This window comes from Ursus americanus, chromosome 1 (assembly GCF_024610735.1).
Source record: "Ursus americanus isolate L20-20 chromosome 1, mUrsAme1.1.p, whole genome shotgun sequence".
Classification (NCBI taxonomy): Eukaryota; Metazoa; Chordata; class Mammalia; order Carnivora; family Ursidae; genus Ursus; species Ursus americanus.
The window spans coordinates 70,000,447-70,023,054 of record NC_142127.1 but is presented as its reverse complement, the minus strand read 5'-3'; the positions used below and the strand labels follow the sequence as shown (position 1 = coordinate 70,023,054).

The following is a 22,608-nucleotide window of genomic DNA, read 5'->3' as shown; positions in this document are numbered from 1 at the left end:
ACACAAACTAACATTCTAAACTTAAATTTTCTTATTTATTCTTTAAAATCTGTTTAGTTTTCTATTTAGTCAGCATGACATGACGTTTATTTGTCCCACAACATTTAAAAATACCATGAAAAAAATATCTTTACAATTTGGAAAATTGATTTATCTCTAATAATAATTATCTGTGACTTATTTCTGGTTTTTATTTCTTCATTATGCTTGATGAAAGTCTGACATGGTGACTGCAGACTCAAAAAAGTTAAAAATATCTCAAAATACCTTATTTACCTAACATAGCCTTGTGATTAGGAGTTGTCTGATTAGCTCACAGTATACAATTAGATTCCCAGAGAGCCTCACTTGGAGCCTGGTCTCCCAATACCATGCACTTTCTCACCAGCCCAGAGGAAAAGCCCAGCTTTTGGACATCCCAGCAGACTTGGATATATTTTCCCTATAACCTGTCGTTTCCCAAGAAAAATAGAACATAACTGATACTTAGCATGTGAATTAATAATTCACCCAAAATCAAAGTATCATGAACATTTGTGAGTGTTCTTAAAGCATAATTTAAGAAAAAATATTTATACAGAAGTTAATGATATTTATTATATAATAAGAAACCCGTTTTTAAAATTAAGTCTTTTTATCTATATAATTCAGACATTGTAACTGAACATTATTGCAGAAAAGCTATACAGTCATAACACGTTAGGAAATGCAAGGTAGGGTTGTCTTTACAATAGTCTTTTCAAAAATACCTTTTCTGCACTCCTGCAGGCTCTCTTTCGGACAGTAGCAATGATGGTGCCTGACTATGCCATGATTGCTGAAATAGTCCTGTACTCTTGTGGGTTTGTCACGGCTCGGCCACTGTCAGTAAAAATTGTGGCTACCTACCGCTTGTGTTCAGAGCAATTGTCCTCACAACATCACTATGACTACGGCATGAGGGCTGTGAAGTCCGTGCTTACCGCTGCTGGGAATCTGAAGGTAGAGAACTCAAGTCATTTCTTACTCATGAATTTTCTGTTTGCAAATCTCAGGACCCTTTGTCTTCACAGAGTTCCAATAACTGGTTGGTTTCATCAACTGAAAAAAATCCAGCTATTGTACTAGAATAGTTGATCATTTGCACATAAGAAAAAGAAAATTTTATGATTTGTAAAAACTTAGACAAAATTCCGATTGGTTTGAGTTCTGTTCCATAATTTTAAGTGTATGAAAATAGGTACTACCAAGGAATAAAATTCCTCGCTGCTGAGAAACATTCTGATGGCTTTCAGTCTATATAAACATGTATAGCTTTAAAGGAAATAATGTATAACTAATAAATATACACAAATATGCCAAAACATTATCAATTAATGTAATTATATAATTACAGCTTATTGTAGACTAGCCATTATAGATTTGCAATATAATTTTGTATTTTAAAATGGTATAAATCATAAGTATATATATGGAAAAATCCAAATATTTTAAGACTTGTGTAACTTTTCATTGAAAGTATTTTGTGGAGGCGTGAACTGTAACTATTCTTTATGAAACAAAGCAAGGTAGGCTATACTTAATAGCAAAATGCAAAATGTGACCTTGGAGTTTATAAAATTTTCACGTTCATGTTTTGTAGAAGATAAAGATTTTAAAATATATTCTACATGACTAAGAACGATGGTATGCATTTTTATCATCTGTAATAAATGTTACTGAGAATTCTGATATATAATGGTGATATTCTGTTTCACATTAGCCTAAAATAACTGCACGTCATTTTTTTTTTTTTTTGCAATAAACAAATGCAACTAGAAGTAACAATTTGTATTAACCTGGTGTGTCAGGATTACACTGTGGTCAGATAATGGGGAAGATAATGCATTGTCTACTGTATGCTATCGCTGACATCTTGACTATGGAATTGAGCTATTAAAGTTATACAGCAAATGAATCCTTTCATTCTTTGTCAAAAGCTAATTTAGAATTGTTGAATGTGTTGGCTTGAATATTTTGAAGTTTGTTTTTATTATATCAAGAAACAACTTAAACATTTGCTTTAAAATAGTAGCTTCTCGAGTAACGAAACAGACTTTGACAGCTCATAATTTAGGTGTGGTTAGATTGATCCAAAGACAAAGTCCATATGAGCAGGATTGGCTTTGGCATTGGGTGCTCTGACCTTGACTGCTGGGCATCCCTGACTTTGTAAGGGTATAGCCAGTTAAGTTGGAACGTGGACTCTATTAGGCAGAAAGATTCTAGAGGAAAGGAGGAGGGTTCTGGAAAATTAAATGCATGGTGGTAGGAGAAACTTTGGAGTGAGACGTTGAATAAAGTATTGAAGTTGGGAGAAAAAATTTGGGGTTTCTATTTTTGTGAACTCTGGTATGGGCCTGAGGAACAGGTTTGGAGTTCAACCAGGTGTTTAGTAAACTTTGGGGTTACCACAAGTTTTTTGGAATTTTTTCAACCTCTAAACTTAATAGCAATCCAATTAAATGAAAATAAACGAGAACAATTTCCTGTGGGTTTAAGTTGTCTTTGGGGCTGGGCGTGTATGTGTGTGCGCACACGTGAACATGTAGAAGGTGCACTTAGTGGATGGAGATAGCATCACGAGTATGTTTTCTTTTAGCTGAAATATCCAAATGAAAATGAAGAAATTTTGCTGCTGAGATCTATTATTGATGTAAATCTGCCAAAATTTTTGTCCCATGATTTACCACTCTTTGAGGTAAGGATATTTATTATTTTGGTGTATCAGAATTTTTATAATAATGTATTTATCAAATGTCCAAGTTTGCGACTCCCTACGAGAAACTTCTACTGAAAATAATGATATGTCACAGAGAAACATAGATCATTCCATGTTTTACTTGAAGTGTGTTTGGCCCTGTTGCTTCAGATGACTTTCAAAAAGTTGGGATTTTTAAATAGTGCTTTTTTTTTTTAACTGTGCAATGTAAATAAGCACACAAAAATTACAAAATACGTGTGCTGATAAGTAGCACTAGAATGTAGGCTCAATGAAGGAAAATAATGGGTCTAGCACACCACTGAATCCTTTGCACAGAAAGGTACTTTGCAAATATTTGTTAAATTAGTAATTGAAGAAATTTTTTAAAAAGCTTAATTTCTTGAGATACCTGGGTGGCTCAGTCAGTTAAGCATCTGCCTTTGGCTCATAATCCTAGGGTCATAATCCTAGGGTCCTAGAATCGAGTTCCACATCAGGCTCCTTGTTCAGTGGGAGTCTGCTTCTCCCTCTGCCTGCTGCTCTCCCTTCTTGTGCTCTCTCTCTTTCCCTGACAAATAAATAAAATCTTTAAAAAATATATAAAATAATAGAAAGCTTAATTTATTTAAAATAATAGCTTTTATGAAATTGATGTTTTTCAGGATGATTTAAAGGAAGAACTAAGTTTAATAATCTTGTTATATTTAAGATTAGGCCATTATTAATTGAGAAGAAGTCATAGAATAATGGTTAAGGTTTTCATATTATCATTTGATGTCATTCTTTTCCCTTTCCCTGTCTCAGGTGGAAGGAACTGGGGGGGCATGGACTCCCAGCAAGTGTTAGATGTTGCACTAGTATGTGCTGCCTTGAAGTACAGGCAGTTAGCTTCCAACGTGTAAGGACTGAAGTGGTATGAGGTTATGGGGACGGGGAGAGGCGACACTGCCACTGTGGTGTGGTCCAGTGCCATCTGCTCTCTGCAGAAACCATGTTTCATCATTTGAAAGGATCTTTCCATAGTACTTAGAGCTGGCAGTGTAAATATAGAGTGACTCTATGAGGAATAGGTTCAAATTTTCTTCCTAACATTTTTCCTCAGTTTCTTTGGTACTAGGATACTGTATAAATTCTCCAAGAGTAAAAGCTCTATTTTTATAAAGTGGAAATATACCTCACCAGATACATTCTCAAGCAGTCGTGTATTCATTCGGTGAACACTTATTGAGCAACATCTCAAAAATGGAGCATAACTGTCATTTCAAATCAGGACAATTCCTTGTTGTGAGACTGTGCCATACACTGTGGAACATCGGGCATCCTTTCTGACTCTCTACCAGACAGGAGAGAGAAGGGAACTGGTCTTGGTTGAGAACCACTGGATACCAAAGATGTTCTCGAGTGGTCTGCTTCCTTCAAGGTCAACCAAAAACAATTTGAACTGAGAGGATATGTTTGTTTATTTACCAAATACTATGCGCTTACTATGGATCAGACACTCTTCTAAGAGCTTTGCAAATAGTAACTTATTTAATCCTCATAACGACCCAGTAGGTCAGGTGCCTATCATTATCCCTGTTTTATAGCTCATTTAACTGAGGCAAAGATAATGAATTCTTATTATGGCTGGTACATGAGTGAGTGGGGATTTCAGCCATATAGTCAGGCTGCAAAGTGCTCTTAACCACTGAGCTGCATTGCCTTTTTCTCCTCTTTACCCCAAGGAAACTTATTGCTTGGATAAACTAAGATCAGTTTCTCTATAACAGCATTTGGAGGATTAAATATAGGGGAACTTAAACTCATAATTCATCACTTCTAAAGTATAGTTCAAAGGTATGCTTTCACATGAAGCTTTTGGGAATTTTCACTTTTACCTTCAAAGTAAAAATAAGTCCTCTTTCTCACTAGGTTGCTATAATATGTATCAAATAGCCTTAACAGTTTATAAAGGTATGTTTCTTAGACCTTGCAATCAACTTTATATATTCCTATACACTAAATATAGAATCCTAATTCTTTCCAATCATACATTATATGATCTTATCAGTTTCCTAAAGCTGCCATAACAAAGTACTATCACTTGGTGGCTTAAGACAACGGAAGGGTATTCTCTCAAAGTTTTGGAGGAAAGATGTCTGAAATCAAGGCTCTAGGAAAGACTCCTTTGCCTCTTCTTAGTTTTCAGTGGCTACTGGCAATCCTTGACATTCCTTCGTGTGGGTTGGCATCAATCTGATCTCTGCCTGCATCATGACATGGCCTTCCCTGGATGCATTTGCGTTTGAATCTTCTTCTCCTTTCTGTTGTAAAGACACCAGTCATTGGATTTAAGGCCCAGTATAACCTCATCTTAATTTATCTAATTATATCTGTAAAGATCCTATTTCCAAATGAGGTTACATTTTGAGGTTTTGTATGGGCATGAATCTTTGAGGGACGCTAAGCTGATTAGAATGCTAGCCACCACAATGATTAAAATACCTTTGAACTAATTTTAGAATGTGATTGAGGTATGGATTAAAGTTCATTGTTTTTTGACAAATCCGGGCATTCTATCTTTTCATCTTTTCTCTACCAAATTGTCTTTGTGCCTTTGTTGAGAATGAGTTATTCAAATGTGTGTGGGTCTCTTTCTGGACTCCCCATTCTCTTCCATTGACATATTTGTCTATTATACTAATATGAAACTGTCTTTGTAATAAGTCTTGAAATCAGATATTTGTCTAACTTTTCAACTTAAAAGTATTGTAAAACTGTAAAATTTCTAGAAGAAAGTGGGAGAAATCCCTTATAACTTTGAGTTAGGCAAAAATTTCTTAAACACAGCACCAAAAGCACAACGCATAAAACAATAAATTGATAAAATAGAATCATCAAAATTTAAAAGTTTGCCCTTTGAAAGACACTGGTAAGAGGATGAAAGACAAGTTGCAGACTAGGAAAAAATATTTGCAAATTAGATATATGATGAAGGACTTGTATGTAGAATATTTAAAGAACAGTCAAAACTTACCACTGAGAAAACGGTAAGAACATAAACATAAAGCAAATAAGCACATGCAAAAACATTAGTCATCAGGAAATTCACACTGAAGCCACAGTAAGATACTGTGACAAATCTATTAGTATGGATAAGATTGAAAAGACTGACCATACCAAGTATTAAAAGTGCTATACACTGCTGGAGTGAATGTAAAATAATACAACCACTTTGGAAAGCAGATAGCTTCTTAAAATATTAAACACATAACCACCATATCATCCGGGTTTTCCACTCTTCAGTATTCGGCCAAGAGAAATGAAGGCATTTATCCATACAAAGAGTTGTATATAAGTGTTCATAGCAGTTTTGTTTGCAATAGCCCCAAACTGGAAACAATGAAAGTATCTATCAACAGGGGAATGTATTTTAAATGTAATACTTGCATGCAGTGAACTATTAATACATATGGGATTCTCCAAATCTTTACACTGATTGAAAAGAAGTCAGACAGAAAAAAGTAGTACCCATAATGTATGACTTCATCTATGTTAAATTCTATAAAAATAGTAACAGAAAGCAAATTAGTGGTTTCCCAGTGATGAAGGTGGGAGGTGGCAAAGAGAGAAGGGGAGGAGGATTACAAAAGGTCACAAGGTGACTTCTGGGAGCGATATGTTGATTATCTTGATTGAGTTGATGACTCCACTTGTCAAATTGTCACACTTTAAATACATATGGTTCACCGTGTGTCAGTCATCCCTCTATAAAGCAATAAAAAATACTGTTGAACTATTTCATGGTTCTATTTCCATCAATATTAAATATGAGGATGGGAAGAATTTCATCATGTTTATGTGTGTATGTACATGAGTGTGGAGAGAGGGAGAGGGTATCAGATATGTAATATAAATCCACAAATCATCTATCATCAGGGAATCACTTCAGATTTGTTTCCTGGTGTGAAATTACCAAAACCAGATTACAATGATTTGCTAGCAGCTATCAAAGACAACTGTGAATCCATGAATTTGCAAATGACCAGATTCTTTTCTGAGAAGATACTTCAAATATATGAAATGATGATTGTGCGTCACGGTTTTATGATTGTCGGAGAACCGTTTGGAGGAAAAACCAGTGCATATCGCGTCTTAGCTGGAGCACTAAATGACATATGTGAAAAGGTAAGTGTGTTATTAATGCATTAATTTATTCATAACCCGCTTTGTGCAAGATAGAATGTATAGTGATTTTAAAAGATACTTTAATGTAGCAACTGAAAATCATGGGAAAAAGTGAGTCAAAAGGAAAATACTACTGGAAACGTAATATGAAGCAATTATGAAGGTTAGCATATGAAGGATCTACCATAGGTTTGCCTGTCAACCTTTTATTTCTTTTCAAAATTTTTTTTATTTATGAAGGTAACACATGTTGTAGAAAAAAATCTGAAAACATGAAAAGCCTGGAAGTTTTCTTTTCACACTTTCAAGAGAGTATTTTTTATTTTCTGGGTGGTTAGATTAATAATGCAAACTTCTGTGAGTGGATGCTAGTGGTATTGAAGTGAATGTGTGTTTTGTGTTACATAACACATACCTGTGCATGTAAATGCAATAAATGATTGTATTAGTCACAGCTCCTACCTTACACATCAGTTTGGTCCACTTTGACATGCTAAAGGAATGAGGCTGTTTTTAATTCTCCAGCTAATACTGTATTTCTGTCTACTTTTTGTATTTTGAATAGTTTTTGTTTCATATGTGTCAGTGTTTGTGACCAAATGGGATTTGTGATCATTATGTCTTGATTGTGGAGTCTCACTAGCCTTGCTGCATTTTTGGGACAAAAATCTTGCTTTCATGGCAACAACTTCCTGTGACTAAGATGGTGGAGCTTTCCCATCCTTCCCGATGTAGGATGATGCGTTGCTATCCCCTTGGCGAGCACAGAGAAGAATGTGAAGAACTTGCGCTTGTTTTACTGTTTACTGTTACTATTCCACATCTTTTCTTGAGTTCGTTAGTTTGTGTCCCAAGCCCTGGGGGTGGTGGGCAGAAGGCAGTGTTGGGAAGAGTTGCACTTGTTGTGTCATATATATATAAAGAAATGATGATGAATAAGAGAACACAGGGGATTTTAGGGCAGTGAAACTATTCTGTATGATACTGTGATGATGGATATGTGCCATTACGCGTTCGGCAGAACCCGTAGAATGTACATCACAAGAGCGACCCTTAATGTAAACCATGGACTTTAGTTAATGATAATGTATCAGGGACACCTGGGCAGTGCAGTCAGTTAAGCATCTGACTCTTGGTTTCAGCTCAGGTTGTGATCTCAGAGTCATAAGACTGAGCCCGAGTCGGGCTCCGCACTCCTTGTGTAGTCTGCTCGAGATTCTCTCTCCCTCTGTCCTTCCCACTCATGCACTCTCTCTCTCTCTCTGTCTCTCTCAAATAAATAAATCTTAAAAAATAATAATGTATTAATATCAGTTCATCATGCATAATAATATACCACCCCAATGCAAGTTTTTAATAATAGGGGAAACAGTAGGGGATTTGGGGGGGAAGAAGGAATATATGTGAATCTCTGTATTTTCCACTCAATTTCTCTGTAAACCTAAAGCTTCTCTAAGAAAATAACATCTATTAATTAAAAACATAAAAAGCTCATGCCCTAAAGGTGTTAACATCTTTTATATAATTCCCACACCAGCTTTCAAGGTTCTGGTCAAGACTGACAACTTACGAATATTAACTTTTTGATTCTGTGAGAATGGAACATAGTTCCCTATATTTAGATATTTAACTTTTCTCTCAGAGAATGTTTGGTAGCAGGAATGAGCTAATTACAGCCCATAGGCCAGATTTGGCTCCAAACCTATTTTTCTAATGCCAGTGAGATTAGAATGGTGGTAACATTTTTTAAGGTTTATAGAACAAACAAACAAAAAAACAGAAAAGAAAGAATAATGAAGAAAAATATGTGACCAACTATACGTAATCTGAAGAGCCTATAATATTTACTATCCGACCCTTTACAAAAAAAAAAAATGCCAACTCTCCTTTCGTAGTTTAGGTTTATATCTCTTTCACATCATTTGCTGATTTATTACTGAGTATTTCATGAGTTAAAATACTGTTGTAAATGGATTTGTAAAATTTTATTTTTTAGTTGTTCATTGGCCCCATATAGAAAATACAACCAGCCTTTTTTCTGTTTTTTATTTTTAATTTTTATTTTTTAAAATTTTTTTATTATATTCAATTAGCATATAGTACATCATTAGTTTTTGATGTAGTGTTCAACCCTTCATTAGTTGCGTGTAACACCCAGTGCTCATCACAACACGGGCTCTTCTTAATACCCATTACCTGGTTACCCCATCCCCTTGTCCCCTCCCTTCGGTAACCCTCAGTTTGGTTCCCGTAGTCCAGAGTCTCTCATGGTTTGTCTCTGTCTCTGATTTCTTCCCATTCAGTTTTCCGTCCATGTCAATGCAAATAGTGGTTATTCATCTCTTCTGATGGCTGAGTAATATTCCATTGAATATATGAACCTCATCTCCTTTATCCATTCATCTGTTGAAGGGCATCTTGGCTCCTTCCACAGTTTGGCTATTGTGGACATTGCTGCTATGAACATTGTGGTGCATGTGCCCCTTCTTATCACTACATCTGTATCTTTGGGGTAAATACCCAGTAGTGCAATTGCCGGGTTGGGGTATTTTTAACGTCTGTTTTTAACATCTTGAGGAATCTCCATACTGTTCCCCAGAGTGACTGCACCAACTTGCATTCCCACCAACAGTGTAAGAAGGTTCCCCTTTCTCTGCATCCTCGTCAACACTTGTTTCCTGTCTTGTTAATTTTTTCCATTCTAACTGGCATAAGGTGGTATCTCATTGTGATTTTTATTTGTATTTCCCTGATGGCTAGCGATGTTGAACATTTTTTCATGCATCTGTTAGCCAGAAAATACAACCAGTCTTAACAAAACTGACTTTGTATGCTGGAACTTTGTGAAATGAACTCCTTGCTTCTCGTAGTTTTCTTTGTAGAGTCTAGGACTTTCTACAAATCCAATCGTGTCTTTTATGAATGAAGACAGTATCCTCCTAAATAAATAATGTGACTTTTTTTTTTTTTTCGTTAAGGGGTTAATGGAAGAGAACAAGGTTCAGATTGCTGTTTTAAACCCCAAGTCTGTCACCATGGGTCAGCTGTACGGACAGTTCGATGCCGTGTCTCACGAGTGGTCCGATGGCGTCCTCGCTGTCAGTTTCAGAGCATTTGCTGCTTCGACAGTAAGTACTAACACTTCACGCACGTTCAGAAAGACTGTGATAGTTCTTTCTGATGAATTTCTGATTTTTTTCCAGTCGTTTCAGACACACATTTATATTTCTAGTTCAAGATATTTATTTAAAACACAAAACTGGATGGTCCCGCAGTGTTTCTGGGAGGAACATTGTTAGCACCTACAGAGACGCCGGAGCCCATGCTGCCGAGAAGAGAGGGCTGGAGAAACAAGGACAGGGAAAACACTTCTGGCTCTCTTTTCTCAGGCTAAATGATACATGAGGGAGAACATTGAATGGGCTGCTGTCTCTCTCATACCCACTCATTGTTAAGTATGTTCCAATTCTTAGACAAGAAATTGCAGACCTTTACAAAACAAGTTCTAACACTTTTGCCCGACTGTGTTAGGAAGAGAATGGGCTGCCTGTGGAAAGCGTGAGAAGTAAGGGATGTGCCAGGTGTTGACTGCTGTGAATGGGAATGGGCACTTACCTACTCCTGGCTTATTCTGCAGAGTGGCCATTGCCCGCTCTTACGAGAAAGAGTCCACAGACCAATAAATGTCAACTTGGTTGCTATATGTTAGTGGGCTGCATACACAGAGTGTGATCAAATGGGAGACCGCTTGCTAAGACTGGTCTTAAAAGAGAAGGGGCCTAGGCTAGAGACATTTAATTTATTTAATCTTTTTTTTTTTTAAGCTTCCTTTATTCTGCCTATCATATGTCCTGACTTTGGTGTTCTTTATCCACTTAAGGACCCAGCTGATCATGACTCTTTAGTCAGTGTAATAATAGAAAAATGTCAAAGCTCACCTCTGCTCTTAATGGCTGAAGGACCTCAGACAATGAGTAACATAAGAATTGGCTTTCATGGGGTGGGGATCGTGCCCAGTATCAGGCTTTACTAGTAATTTCAAGGATGAAAGTAATTGTGAGGCAGAAAGAGGTGTGAGATCATTGATACAACTTCTCAGGTTCGTTCTTTTCACAGTGGATGCCCTCTGGCCCAGATTAACACATGGCATCTCTAGATAATGTATGTAGTCACATTATTTATGCAGAAATAATTATGAGACATCTCCCATTTTATCAGTTACATAACATACATTACATTTTCCAGGACATTTTACCCCATAAATACTCAGTCTCAGAGAGGTTAAGGAGCTAACCCAAAGTCACACAGCTGATAAGTAATAAAGCCAAATGAAAAGTGAGGTCCTTGGGACTGCAGAGCCCAGCATCTCACTGTTACATGGCCGGGTTGCCCACAAGTGAAGATTACCAGGCATGGGAAGCCAGCAGTCAAGGGGAAGTTGATCTTGAGGTGATCCCTGAGGTATGAGCTCTTCCTTGCTTCTGGGGCATGGCCAGAGCTGTCTTTTGAGTGTGGCTGTGGGGCAGTCTGAATATATGACGGGTCCACTGTCTTGTAGATTAAAGCAGTTGGCTACAGGGCCTGAGAAGGCGTTAGGATGGATTCAAATCCCTCACCACTTCAACTTGAATTCACATTTGCTGAAAGTGAACCAAGGCATTGTCTGTGTGCACACAAAAAGCGGATTCATAAGATCCGAAAAGGAGAATCAGCTTTTGCACTCTCCAGTGAATACCTGGCCACTCCTTAATATTTGTTGAGCATTTACTGTAGTTCAGACAATGTGCAAATATTGTCACATTTATCATTGTGAGACTGAATCTTATATTAATGTCCTATATCACCATGAAACCATTCAACCGAAGCGGGGTGTGTATGTGTGAATTCATTCAGTGGAGAGAAGAAAATACTTGATTTAGCACCCAAGAGTAATTAACGTGTACGAACTTAATTCTACATAGAGTCAGATAATTTCATTGAAAACTGTTTTCCCTGGCAATGGTATTTTTTTATTCGTTATACTTTCTAAAACATGTTATATGTGTGTCCAGAACACTGGAAAAGATGGGATTTTGAAAAAAGATGTTACATTTCTGTCTCGTCCATGGCATATATAGGCTTCTTCAGTGACTCTCTCTCTCCCTCTCTCTCCATATACACACACATACTTTATTCAAGATGCCTTTACATTTTCATGGTGAAATTAATTTTAGGAGTTACATTTTTAAGTTTTGAAACATTATGGGACTGTTTCCTTACATTACCACTATTAATTTTTGCCCTTTATTAATCATATGCATAAACCAGACACCAGATAGGAAATGGTTAATTTTTGATGGACCAGTAGATGCAGTGTGGATTGAGAACATGAATACGGTACTGGATGATAACAAAAAGCTGTGTCTGATGAGTGGGGAGATTATTCAGATGTCACCACAAATGAATCTTATTTTCGAACCAATGGATTTGGAAGTTGCTTCTCCTGCTACTGTAAGTTCTCAATTTTGACATCTGCCTATAAATTTGAAATGCTATAAATGATTTTATTACTTAGTAACTTTGACTTTGAATGAAAAACAGTAGTAGAGTTCATTTTAACAGTACTCTGATTCTTTAAGAATGGGCATATCTGTTGACCTACCTCCACAAATTTAAGAGTCAGGGATTTTTTTCCTCTTTGTCTAAAACCACTGATAAAGTCATACACAAAAATTTAGACCATGAAATTACATGAAATTGAGATTTTTTAAAAAGAATTTTCTGAAGGTTATAAAAAACAGATGTACCAAGTCATATTTCTTACAGAAGCATTACCGTGATGGTAAACAATTATTCTTTTTCCAGGTCTCCAGATGTGGTATGATTTACATGGAGCCTCACATGTTAGGCTGGAGACCACTAATGTTGTCTTGGATAAATCTTCTACCTGCTGCGATTAATCTGATTCAGAAAGAATTTATAACAGGCTTATTTGACAGAATGGTCCCAGTTTCTGTTGAATTTATTAGAAAGCATGCGAAGGTAAGAGGGATGAGAATTTTAAGACCTGAATAAATGGGAAATCCAAATCAGCCAAATATATTCATTTTGATGTCTTTTGTTAATGTCAACTCTCGGATATTAAAATAACTGGTTTAACTAAAAACTTCTCCGATTAAAGTAAAAAGATTTTAATATATATATACTTATTTCTCCCAAAAAAATGTTAATGAGGCATCTTAGGGTTTGAAAAAATGTATGGATACTAATCTATTCCCTCCTAAAAAAACAAAACAAAAACTTAAAGGTCCACCTAACCACATCTGGGTGAAAATATCCTAGAATGTTACCTCTCATTTCTCAGGGACTATTATATTTTAGGTTCCATTTTTATAATTTTCTGTTTTTCAAAGTTCCTAGAATAAATATGTATTATTTTATAATTAGCAAAAGGCCAATTTTTAAAATTAATTCATTTATGACATCTAAAGAATTAGATCATGGATAATCACGGAGGAACTGTCATTGCTTCAGGAAGGCTAAATGAAGAATCCAGTCTATTTAGCATGAGCGCATCTACTTGTTTCAAGATAACTGTTGTTGGCTAAAAAAACTGGGATTCAGGGAGGAAAGTCAGTCCCTGGTAGAAGACTGAAAGAAGTCCAAATCCATTTTTCTTTCTTTCGGTGTATCCTGGAGATTGGTGCAGGGGGAAATGTACGATGGGGAGAAATGACAGCATGAATGGAAATCTCCTACCTCTGAGAGTTGATGGAGTTCCAGCCAGACTCTTTAACCCCATCCAGCTGGAAACTGTAGGGAAAGTAAGCTTAATTTCTGTTCTGGGAGATGTCAGCCAAAGGTCTTTTAGGATGACTTTGGTTCTGGAACAAATATAGGGACACAGGGCTGGTATTTCTCCTGCTGTTGGAAATATAATAGAAAAGCTTAAGGCACAAGTTTGGCTCCAGGTACAGCTGAGGAAAGCGGAATTTAACTAGCATGCCAGTGGATATTACCTAAAGAGGAAAAAAAGATACGAGAGCAAAGAATAGAATCCCGGGTGCTGCTGCAATTTCAGGGAGGAGAACTTTGTAAGAAGCAAGCAGTTGGTATTACCAGAAACCACTCAAAGGTCGGGGCAGAAAAGGATCAGCGCATGTCCCTTGGATTTGGCAGTTGAGATCATGGGGTGAAGCATGGCCCAGACACTTTCAGGGAACAGGCAAGGTAGCTCCAGGGCAGCTGGCTGAATGTGGGAGCTACTGGCCACAACAGTCGGGTACACTGCTCTTTCAAGAAGCTTGGCTGTTAAAAAATTTAAAAAACAAGCAAACATGAAATGTGTTGAAGATATGAAGTAATCATGTTTCAAAAACAGTTAAACTTGTAAAATGAGCTACAGGTCCCCCCTCAACCCCCCCCCCACCCTGGTCTTGTCAGAGAATGTAAGTCTTAAACGAATAGATGAATTTGCCATATAACTGTCTTTTCAGTAGCCAAAGAGAAAACACACTTTTAATACAAGCTTCCAAAATGTATTTCTTCACTTTTGTACTCTCAAAGAAATTATGAATTCCTCTTAGTTACTATGTAGTAATAGTGTCTTATTTGTAGCAATGACTATTTGTATTTTAGTCTTGCATCAGTAATACTTAATCCCATTCTTAGAAACTCCATTGTCGTTTCTGCCTGTTTCTACTGGGACAGTGGCTGAAGATGCAGTCGGCTGCTTCTAATCTTCAGAGTCCGTTTCGGAGAGTTAGTGCTTATGTGTTAACCATGAAGCAATACCAGTCTGAAGGTTGGAGGGAAGCTTGGTGGGAAGAAGACACACATTTGTGGAGAACTTGCTGCAGGGTGCACGGTACTAGGAGCCGTATGCACTATTGCACTTATTTTATAAACTGTCATGGTGAGACCCCCCCCCAAAAAAATCAAGTGCGTGGTGTTTATGGCACTCTGGGAACATTTTGTGCTTTTCAAGACTTGCAAATTTATTTCATAGGAATGAGTTTACTGTGAGTATTGCTGTAAAGATGTATAAAATACGTTTGAAAACATTCATTAATTTTAATTCTCCGAAAGATTTTTTTTTAGGGTTTTGATTTTCAAAATTGGTGTAAGATAGATTCTAGGTCATTGATGAAAGCAACTGAACATATAAAAGATAACTTTTTGAATTTGGGGATCAGTGCAGGAGTGGCTCAGGAGTGCATTCACGGACAGGACATCCAGGGGTGCCACCTGGTAGACGAGAGGGTTGATCTGTGCCTTAGTTTTCCCACCTGCAAAATGAGAATTATACTAGTGCTTTTTCATAGGACTATGGCTATGAGCACTAAGTAAGTTCAATAAGTATTAGTTGATGCTATTTTAATTAGTGCCTAATTTAAGTTAATTTGTTTTATACACTTTTCCCCCTGATTTTTCAGGAATTATCTCCTACTTCAGATACAAACTTAGTCCGATCCTTAATGAATCTAATAGACTGTTTTATGGATGACTTTGCTGATGAAGTCAAGGTGAGAGAGAGAAATGATCGAGAAACGTACTCCTTACTGGAGGTAAGGTCCATTGCCTTTGAATCTTGCAATAGAAAGACATCTACTGTTTTCCCCAATGCTTCCTGATTAATAACTTTATTTTCCCCCTGGAACTAGAAGCCGGACAGCAAGGAAAAAGTCAGGCCCCCAATAGTAGGTGCTTGAAGGGAAGCTCCTCCACCGGCAGTTCCATTGCATCATGAGGGTTGGGTGAAACCCAATCATATCCTTAGATCTGCTACCGACATCTTAGGTCATTTAACTAGCCTCAGAAATTATCAATCCCCGGGACATCAGTGACCATTTTTTTTTTTTTTTAAAGATCTTATTTATTTGAGAGGGAGAGAGAGCAGGTGAACATGAGCAGGGGGAGGGGCAAAAGGAGAGGGAGGAGCAGACTCCCCTGCTGAGCAGGGAGCCTGACAGGGCTGGATCCCAGGACCCTGGGATTATGACCCCAGCCGAAGGCAGGCGCTTAACCTACTGAGCCACCCAGGTGCCCCAGCAGTGACCATTTGATAACAAGATTCACATCCCCTTCAACCTGCAAATCATAATACTTCTTTGTGTTTTTCCTTGATTTTCTTCCCTTTTTTTTGAGATATAAATGCTTAAAGTATATGTGTGTATATAAATATATATTTGGATTGAAGAAAGCAAGAAAACATGTATAAACACATACTCCAAATAGGAATAAAATTATCAATGGGCCTTGAATGTTCCTTAATAAAAACTTGTATATCGCTAATAGTAGCACTTCTAATGTGGTTAATATGTTGCTTTTATTACATATATCTATTAAATAAATTTTTAATTTAGTTTTAAATGGTTTCCAGAGTGAAACAGCCTGTTAATAATCCAGGAATAGGCAAACAGTGTTGAAGTAGAGTCCAAAACTTTTAAAAGCAGAGTCAAGATTGTGTTTGTTTTGGCATTGTAAAGGGAATTTGAGGGGCATCTGGGCGGCTCAGTCAGTTAAGCATCGAACTCTAGATTTCAGCTCAGGTCATGATCTTGGGTCATGGAATAGAGCCCGACATTGGGCTCCACGCTCAGCTGGGAGTCTGCTTAAGATTCTCTCCCTCTGCCCCTCCCCTCCCACTCTCTCACCTCTCTCTCTCTCTCTCTCTCTCTCAAATAAATAAATAAATCTTAAAGGGGGATTTGATTTTAAAACAAGAAAATAGGTTTTCTCTGTGCTATTCCTTATGTTCCACATATGAGTGAAACCACATAATGAGTAGCACAGAGGACCACAGAGGAAGGGAGGGAAAACTGAATGGAAAGAAATCAGAGAGGGAGACAAACCATGAGAAGCTCTGGACTCCGGGAAACTGAGGGTTACAGAAGGGAAGGGGGCAGGAGGATGGGGTAGCCAGGTGATGGGTATTAAGGCAGGCACGTGTTTTGATGAGCACTGGGTGTTATACGTAACTAATGAAGTGTTGAACACTACATCAAACACTAACGACATACTATATGTTGGCTAACTGAACATAATTAAAAAAAAAAAAAGGAAATAGGTTTTCTCATTTAGTGGTAGGTCTTGTCATCTGCTCTGTTTTCCTGCCTAAGCCTGGTAAGAAAAAGGCTTGCAGAATAGCAGTTCTAGTTGTGCAGTCAATGCTCAGATTGTTATTACAACAGGTAAATAAACAAATCTAAATTTGTTCTACTTTTCAGAAAACACTATCAAAATTTAAATTAAAAAGTGTGTATATTGTGAGGATTGGTTATTCCTTATTAAAATATGCCTTTATAAAAAGTTATCTCAATGTACTTTTTTAATATCAGAGTCCTGCCACGTACTTAAAATATCATGTGATTTACCAGACTAATCATTCTAAGGTTTCACAATGTACTTTGCATCGTATTATCTTTTCTGATAGCAAGATTTTATAAGACGTGCAATTCGATCTCTTAAAATCTAATTATTATAAAATCCTGAGATAACCTACTATTACATATTAGTTTATTAAATTTCTTTCAAAGATATTAATCTGGCTGAGCTGATGCAAGCTTCAAGAATACATTAAAGTTATTCTTTAATGCACTCATCTTCTCATCTCTCCAATGCAGGGCATTTTTCTGTTTTCATTGATCTGGTCCATTGGAGCTTCCTGTAAAGATGATGATCGGTTGAAATTTGATAAGATTCTTCGAGAACTAATGGAAGGCCCAATTTCGGAACTAACTCGAAATAAGTTTAAATTACTGAGTGGCATGGAACAAACGTCTTCAAAAGCACTAACTGTCCCATTTCCTGAAAAAGGAACAATTTATGATTATCGATTTGTCACTGAGGTAAGAGCTCTGAAGCAAGATTTACAACTACTAACCGGGCAGAGTTCCCTCGGAGACAGTACGGCACATAATGGCCCTGGGGCCACCTTGTCACCACCGTTTACCTTCAGAGTCAGCATGGAGTAGTAGAGGAAGGAGCTCAGGCTTTGAGGTCAGACACATCAGGGTTTGAGCCACTTTCTGTATAGCTTTGGACTAGTAATCTTTCTGAACCTTGTTTTTCTCTTTGATAAAATAAGATAAATAATAACAGCTGATGGTCTTATTGTATTCATTAAGTAAAAGTACACAGTATGACATCTAGTCCAGCACTAGGTGAATGCTGTTTTAGGATACCTCTTGGGATTCATACGGTGCATGTTAGCATATCACAGGTGCTAAGAAGTCCTGTAGGAACATAGCTGCGTTAGTGTTAATTCAACACTTCCCAAATGAATTGGACAATAAAACCTGGGTGGTGTTTGTTTACTTGTTATGTGTAACAGCTCCTATGAGTATTGTATTGAGGATGTTTAGGAATACCTATTTAAATATGGAGCCTCAAGTGAAATTGGAACATACTCTATCCCCAGAGGGTAATTCTATCTCACCAATATTTCTTTAATAAACTTATTTTTCTAAAGCCTCCCTAGACTCTGTTATCTGGATGGACCATGATCTCTCCAAACAGTTTCCTACTTTTAGACATTGAGCTGTTTTTGTTCTTTCTTAGTTTTTCTGCTTTGGTGAATATTGTTGTATACAAATCATTGTGTACGTATCTGATTGTTTCTTTAAGATAAGTTCCTAGAAAAGGAATTTGCTGTATCAATTTTTAAATTTTTATTGCTCTTGAGATGTATTGCCAAGCCCACCTCAGAAGAGATTCTTCGCTCTGCCAGCCACAAGATACTATCCTTTTATTGTTTGCTAATTTTATTTCAAATTACTAACAATACCCTGCATTTTCAGAACATCTTGCAGTGTACTAAGCTTTTCCACAATCATTTCTATTTGTTTCCCAACATCTCAGTGAAATAGGAAAGATAGTATTATTTTGCAAATCTTCCCTCTGAGGAAATTAGGGCTCAGAGATATTATGTGATTTTTCCCAGTATCACAAAATCTCTAAATGAGTGTTCACTCCAGGTTTTTTGATTCTTAATCTTTCCTTACCCATATGGTGGCAAAAGATCCATGTTAGGAAAGATTATCAAGAATATGGGAAGGACATTGTTTCTTCATCAGTTCTAGAAAGTTCTAGATACTTCTTTGCAATACAGTTTTTCAACTTGATGTGAATTCACCCTCCTCAAAAAAAATAAAAAAAAAAAAACCTGTACTATATGCATAGCACTGTGCCAGAGGATAAAAAAATGAGGAAGTCACTGCGCTGCCTCGGTGAGTTCTTAACCTCTTCAGAAGAGTGTCACGTGACACTTTAGGCCAAAAGAGTGGCCCAGGGGCCTGGGCATATTGGGAAACAGTAGGTCCCTCAATGGGGCTAGAGTGTGGGACACATGAAGGAAGGAGGGTCTGAATTCTGATGTGTTTTGAATGATGAGGGGCTTAAATTTGATTCTGTAAGAATGAAGAGAGCAGTGATGTTTTTCTAAGCAAGAGAGTTAACATGCTATTTTTGAAAGTTTTTGTTCTGAAGACTGCATAGCAAATACAAATTTTAGTTGACAAGCTAATTGGATACAAAGATAGAGTATAATGTTATTCATAATAATCTCAAATGAAGAAATCTTGTCCGTTCTAGATGTTTGTTGCACAACAATCTGAATATAGTTAACCCTATTGAACTGTATGCTTAAAAGGTCGAAGGTAAATTTTAGGAGTTTTTTTTTTTTTTAACCACAATTAACAAAAATCTCACCTGAAATGATAAGCTTATGTTATACATACCATTTTAAAAGTACAAGAAACATGCAGCTGATGTTCTAGAAAAAATTCTATATTGGTTAACACTTATTGAATAAAATTCTTTACTCTTTAATGCACTGATTAGTCTAGTTTTCTTAGTGCCATTAAAGAATCTAGCATGTAGCCAAAATATCTGATCTTTGGGTTAACATAATCAGTGGTTTCAGCAATCAGAAATATAACAGCATTGCCATTACATTTTGATTCAATAAAAGCCTAGTTTCTCCTCAATTTAACACAAAATTTAACTTTCAAATTCAGGGTGAAGTATTTTATAGGTTAAAAATAAATATGTAAACATCAGTAGTTTGGTTTTTTGGGGTTTTGTTTTTGTTTTTGTTTTTGTTTTTTGGTTTTGTTTTTGGTCTTCATCTTTGATCTTTTCTACAATGGCACAGGATAACAGAGCTTTTAGAAGTATTTTATACCATTCCTCATTTGGCTGTTTGTTATAAACAGGGAATAGGAAGATGGGAACCATGGGTAAAGAAATTGGCAGAAGCTCCTCAAATTCCTAAAGATGTGATGTTTAATGAAATCATTGTACCAACTCTGGACACCGTCCGATGCTCTACCTTAATGGAATTGTTGACCACCCATCAAAAGCCTTCAATATTTGTAGGACCAACAGGAACTGGAAAGAGTGTTTATATTATTGTAAGTATTGTAGAAATCTACACATTAAAGTGCATAATATTCCTAAGAATGTTATTTTTTAAACTACCTGAAATAGATTTCATGTTTTTTAAATATTAAAATATTTTGATGTGGTAGCCACAGAGAATTTTTGAGTAACTGCCTATTTTAGAAATTGACTAAAGATATGATGCCATTTTATATCACTAAATTATTGTACCTTTTTAAATTATTGTACCTTTTAAAATAGCTCATTTAGGATGAAGAAGTTCATATCCCTTGAAAGGAAGGGGTGTTTAATTAATTGATATTTAATTTTCAAAATTATTTAATATTTGGAGGATTACTATGTAGTAATAAAACTGATTTTTTTTTGACTTCTGGAATCATACCCATTGTGTGTTTGATAAGAAAATGCTAGTAGCTGCTGTAACAGATAATGCCCAAAATCTCAGTAGCTTTACACAGCCTTGGTTCCCTTGTGTTTAAAAGGTCATATTGAACAAAGACCAGTTCTTGCCACTAGTTTCAGATTTCTAAAGGCAGAAAGCTGGTTGGAGCTAATAGTAAGTAGCACCCACAGGTTTGTCATGACAAGTAAGTGCAAGTTCTCCCAGGGTCAGCTGGACAATATGGAAGGTAAGTGGACCTCAGCTTTCTTGACTGCCCACAGTAATGGGGAGCCCCATTAGTTCCCTTATGGCAGAGAACTGTACAGTGCGGGTGTCCCTTTGGAATTGCGAAAGATCTTGCAGCTCTGCTCCTCTCAGAGAGCAAGCATTTGGAAGCTTTCCATGACAGCAGGCAAGACGGCATTGAGAGAACCACAGTGATGCCTGTAAGGTAGGACTTTTGTCTTTCTCTGTCTAGCTCTGCCCCCCACCTGGATGTGGGGTGGGAAGAAGACAGGGAAAGCAAGTAGAGGAGCCCAAAGAAGCCATCAATGGTCCCTCTCCCATTGCAGGATCTCCATCAACAGACGTTCGCCCACTTTATGACAGTGCCTATTTCTAGTTCTTTATTGATTTTTTATTTTAATTTAATCTGCTAATCTTTTTGGAATGTATTTGGGCATATAGTTAAAACAGTTGTCCTAGTATCATTTATTGAATAATACCTTCCACAGAAGATTGAGATGGCACCCTTATCATAATCTAAATGTGGTATGCATCAGGGACTGTCCAAGGGCAGGGACGGGAGAAGTTTAAACTGAAATTTTAAATCAAGGTGTTGGTTTGACCAGAGTTAAAAAAAAAAAAAAAAAAAGATCTTTCTGGAGGGAGGAGTTATGATGGTGGAGTAGTACGGGGACCCTGGGCTTGCCTTATTCCACAAACACAGCTAGATCAACATCAAATCATTATGAACAACTAGGAAATTGATCTGAGGATTAAGAAAACAGTCTGCACAATTGGAGGGAATGTGGCAGATGCAGAGTTTGGAGATATCAATTGGGGGAGAGAAAAGCTGTGGTGCCATGGAGGGTAAGGGGCCCTTTTTGTGGAGAGAAGTCAGGGAGAGAGGGAGAGGGAGAGGGTGGGAGACGAAGCAACGTGTAGGGTTAGCTCAAGATGCCATGGTATGGGGATCCCCTGGGTCACACTGGGAGAGAATGCTTATTTTTCTTCCTGGAGTACGTTTGGAAGAGGGCATTGCTTCTCCAAGGGCGCCACTGAGTGGCCGTTCAACAGGGACAGAGGTGCAGGCAGAGGGCAGATAACCTCGTGACAGCTTTTCTCTGTGCTTTACCACAGACTCCAGGCACCACTGGGACCTTACGATTGCTTTTCTGGGAGAGAACTAGAGGAGAGTGGGTCCGCACCTTGCTGGGTCATTTAAGATTTGGAATTTTGAATTGCAGCCACACGCCAGATGTAAAACAAGGAGAACTGTCAGCACCAGGCATGCTGATGGCACAGGCACAGACAGGTTGAACGTGGGGATCTAATGAGGGTCTGGGACACAGGAGGGGAGACTATTTGTGTGAGTGCCTCCAGAACAGTGGTGCCTCCGAGGTCACGTACCTGGGGAGGAGAGGATGGGATGATGCCATCTTCCACACACACCCCAACCCTCCTCCCCACCCCCATCCATGCCCATCAGTACAGTTGGACTTTAGAGAGAAACACAGTGCCTCCAGTGGAGGCTGGAGTCGCTTACACCAAACCCCGCCCCCCCTGCATCTTTACAAGGACAGGTCTGGCTGTGAGCCAGCTTAGAGGAACAGCCCAGGCTCCCCAACGTATACCAAATCTACTGATCACTGAGTGCTCCAAAGTGCCAGCTTCAGTTCTGGTGGAAATAGGACCAGGCTTTCTTTATTATATTTTTTATTTTTTAACTTTT

At 37.5% G+C, this 22,608-nt stretch overlaps 1 protein-coding gene across 1 annotated transcript in view; it reads left to right on the top strand.

Annotated features, from left to right (window-relative positions):
- DNAH7 (dynein axonemal heavy chain 7) overlaps positions 1 to 22,608 on the top strand; it is a 252,588-nt gene that overhangs the window by 98,370 nt on the left and 131,610 nt on the right. The window contains exons 28-36 of the mRNA XM_087854980.1: positions 769 to 981; positions 2,621 to 2,719; positions 6,641 to 6,889; positions 9,868 to 10,017; positions 12,197 to 12,379; positions 12,734 to 12,910; positions 15,304 to 15,435; positions 17,494 to 17,718; positions 20,086 to 20,283. Of these exons, the coding sequence (XP_087711106.1) occupies positions 769 to 981; positions 2,621 to 2,719; positions 6,641 to 6,889; positions 9,868 to 10,017; positions 12,197 to 12,379; positions 12,734 to 12,910; positions 15,304 to 15,435; positions 17,494 to 17,718; positions 20,086 to 20,283 (1,626 nt within the window). The remainder of the gene's footprint in view (positions 1 to 768; positions 982 to 2,620; positions 2,720 to 6,640; positions 6,890 to 9,867; positions 10,018 to 12,196; positions 12,380 to 12,733; positions 12,911 to 15,303; positions 15,436 to 17,493; positions 17,719 to 20,085; positions 20,284 to 22,608) is intronic.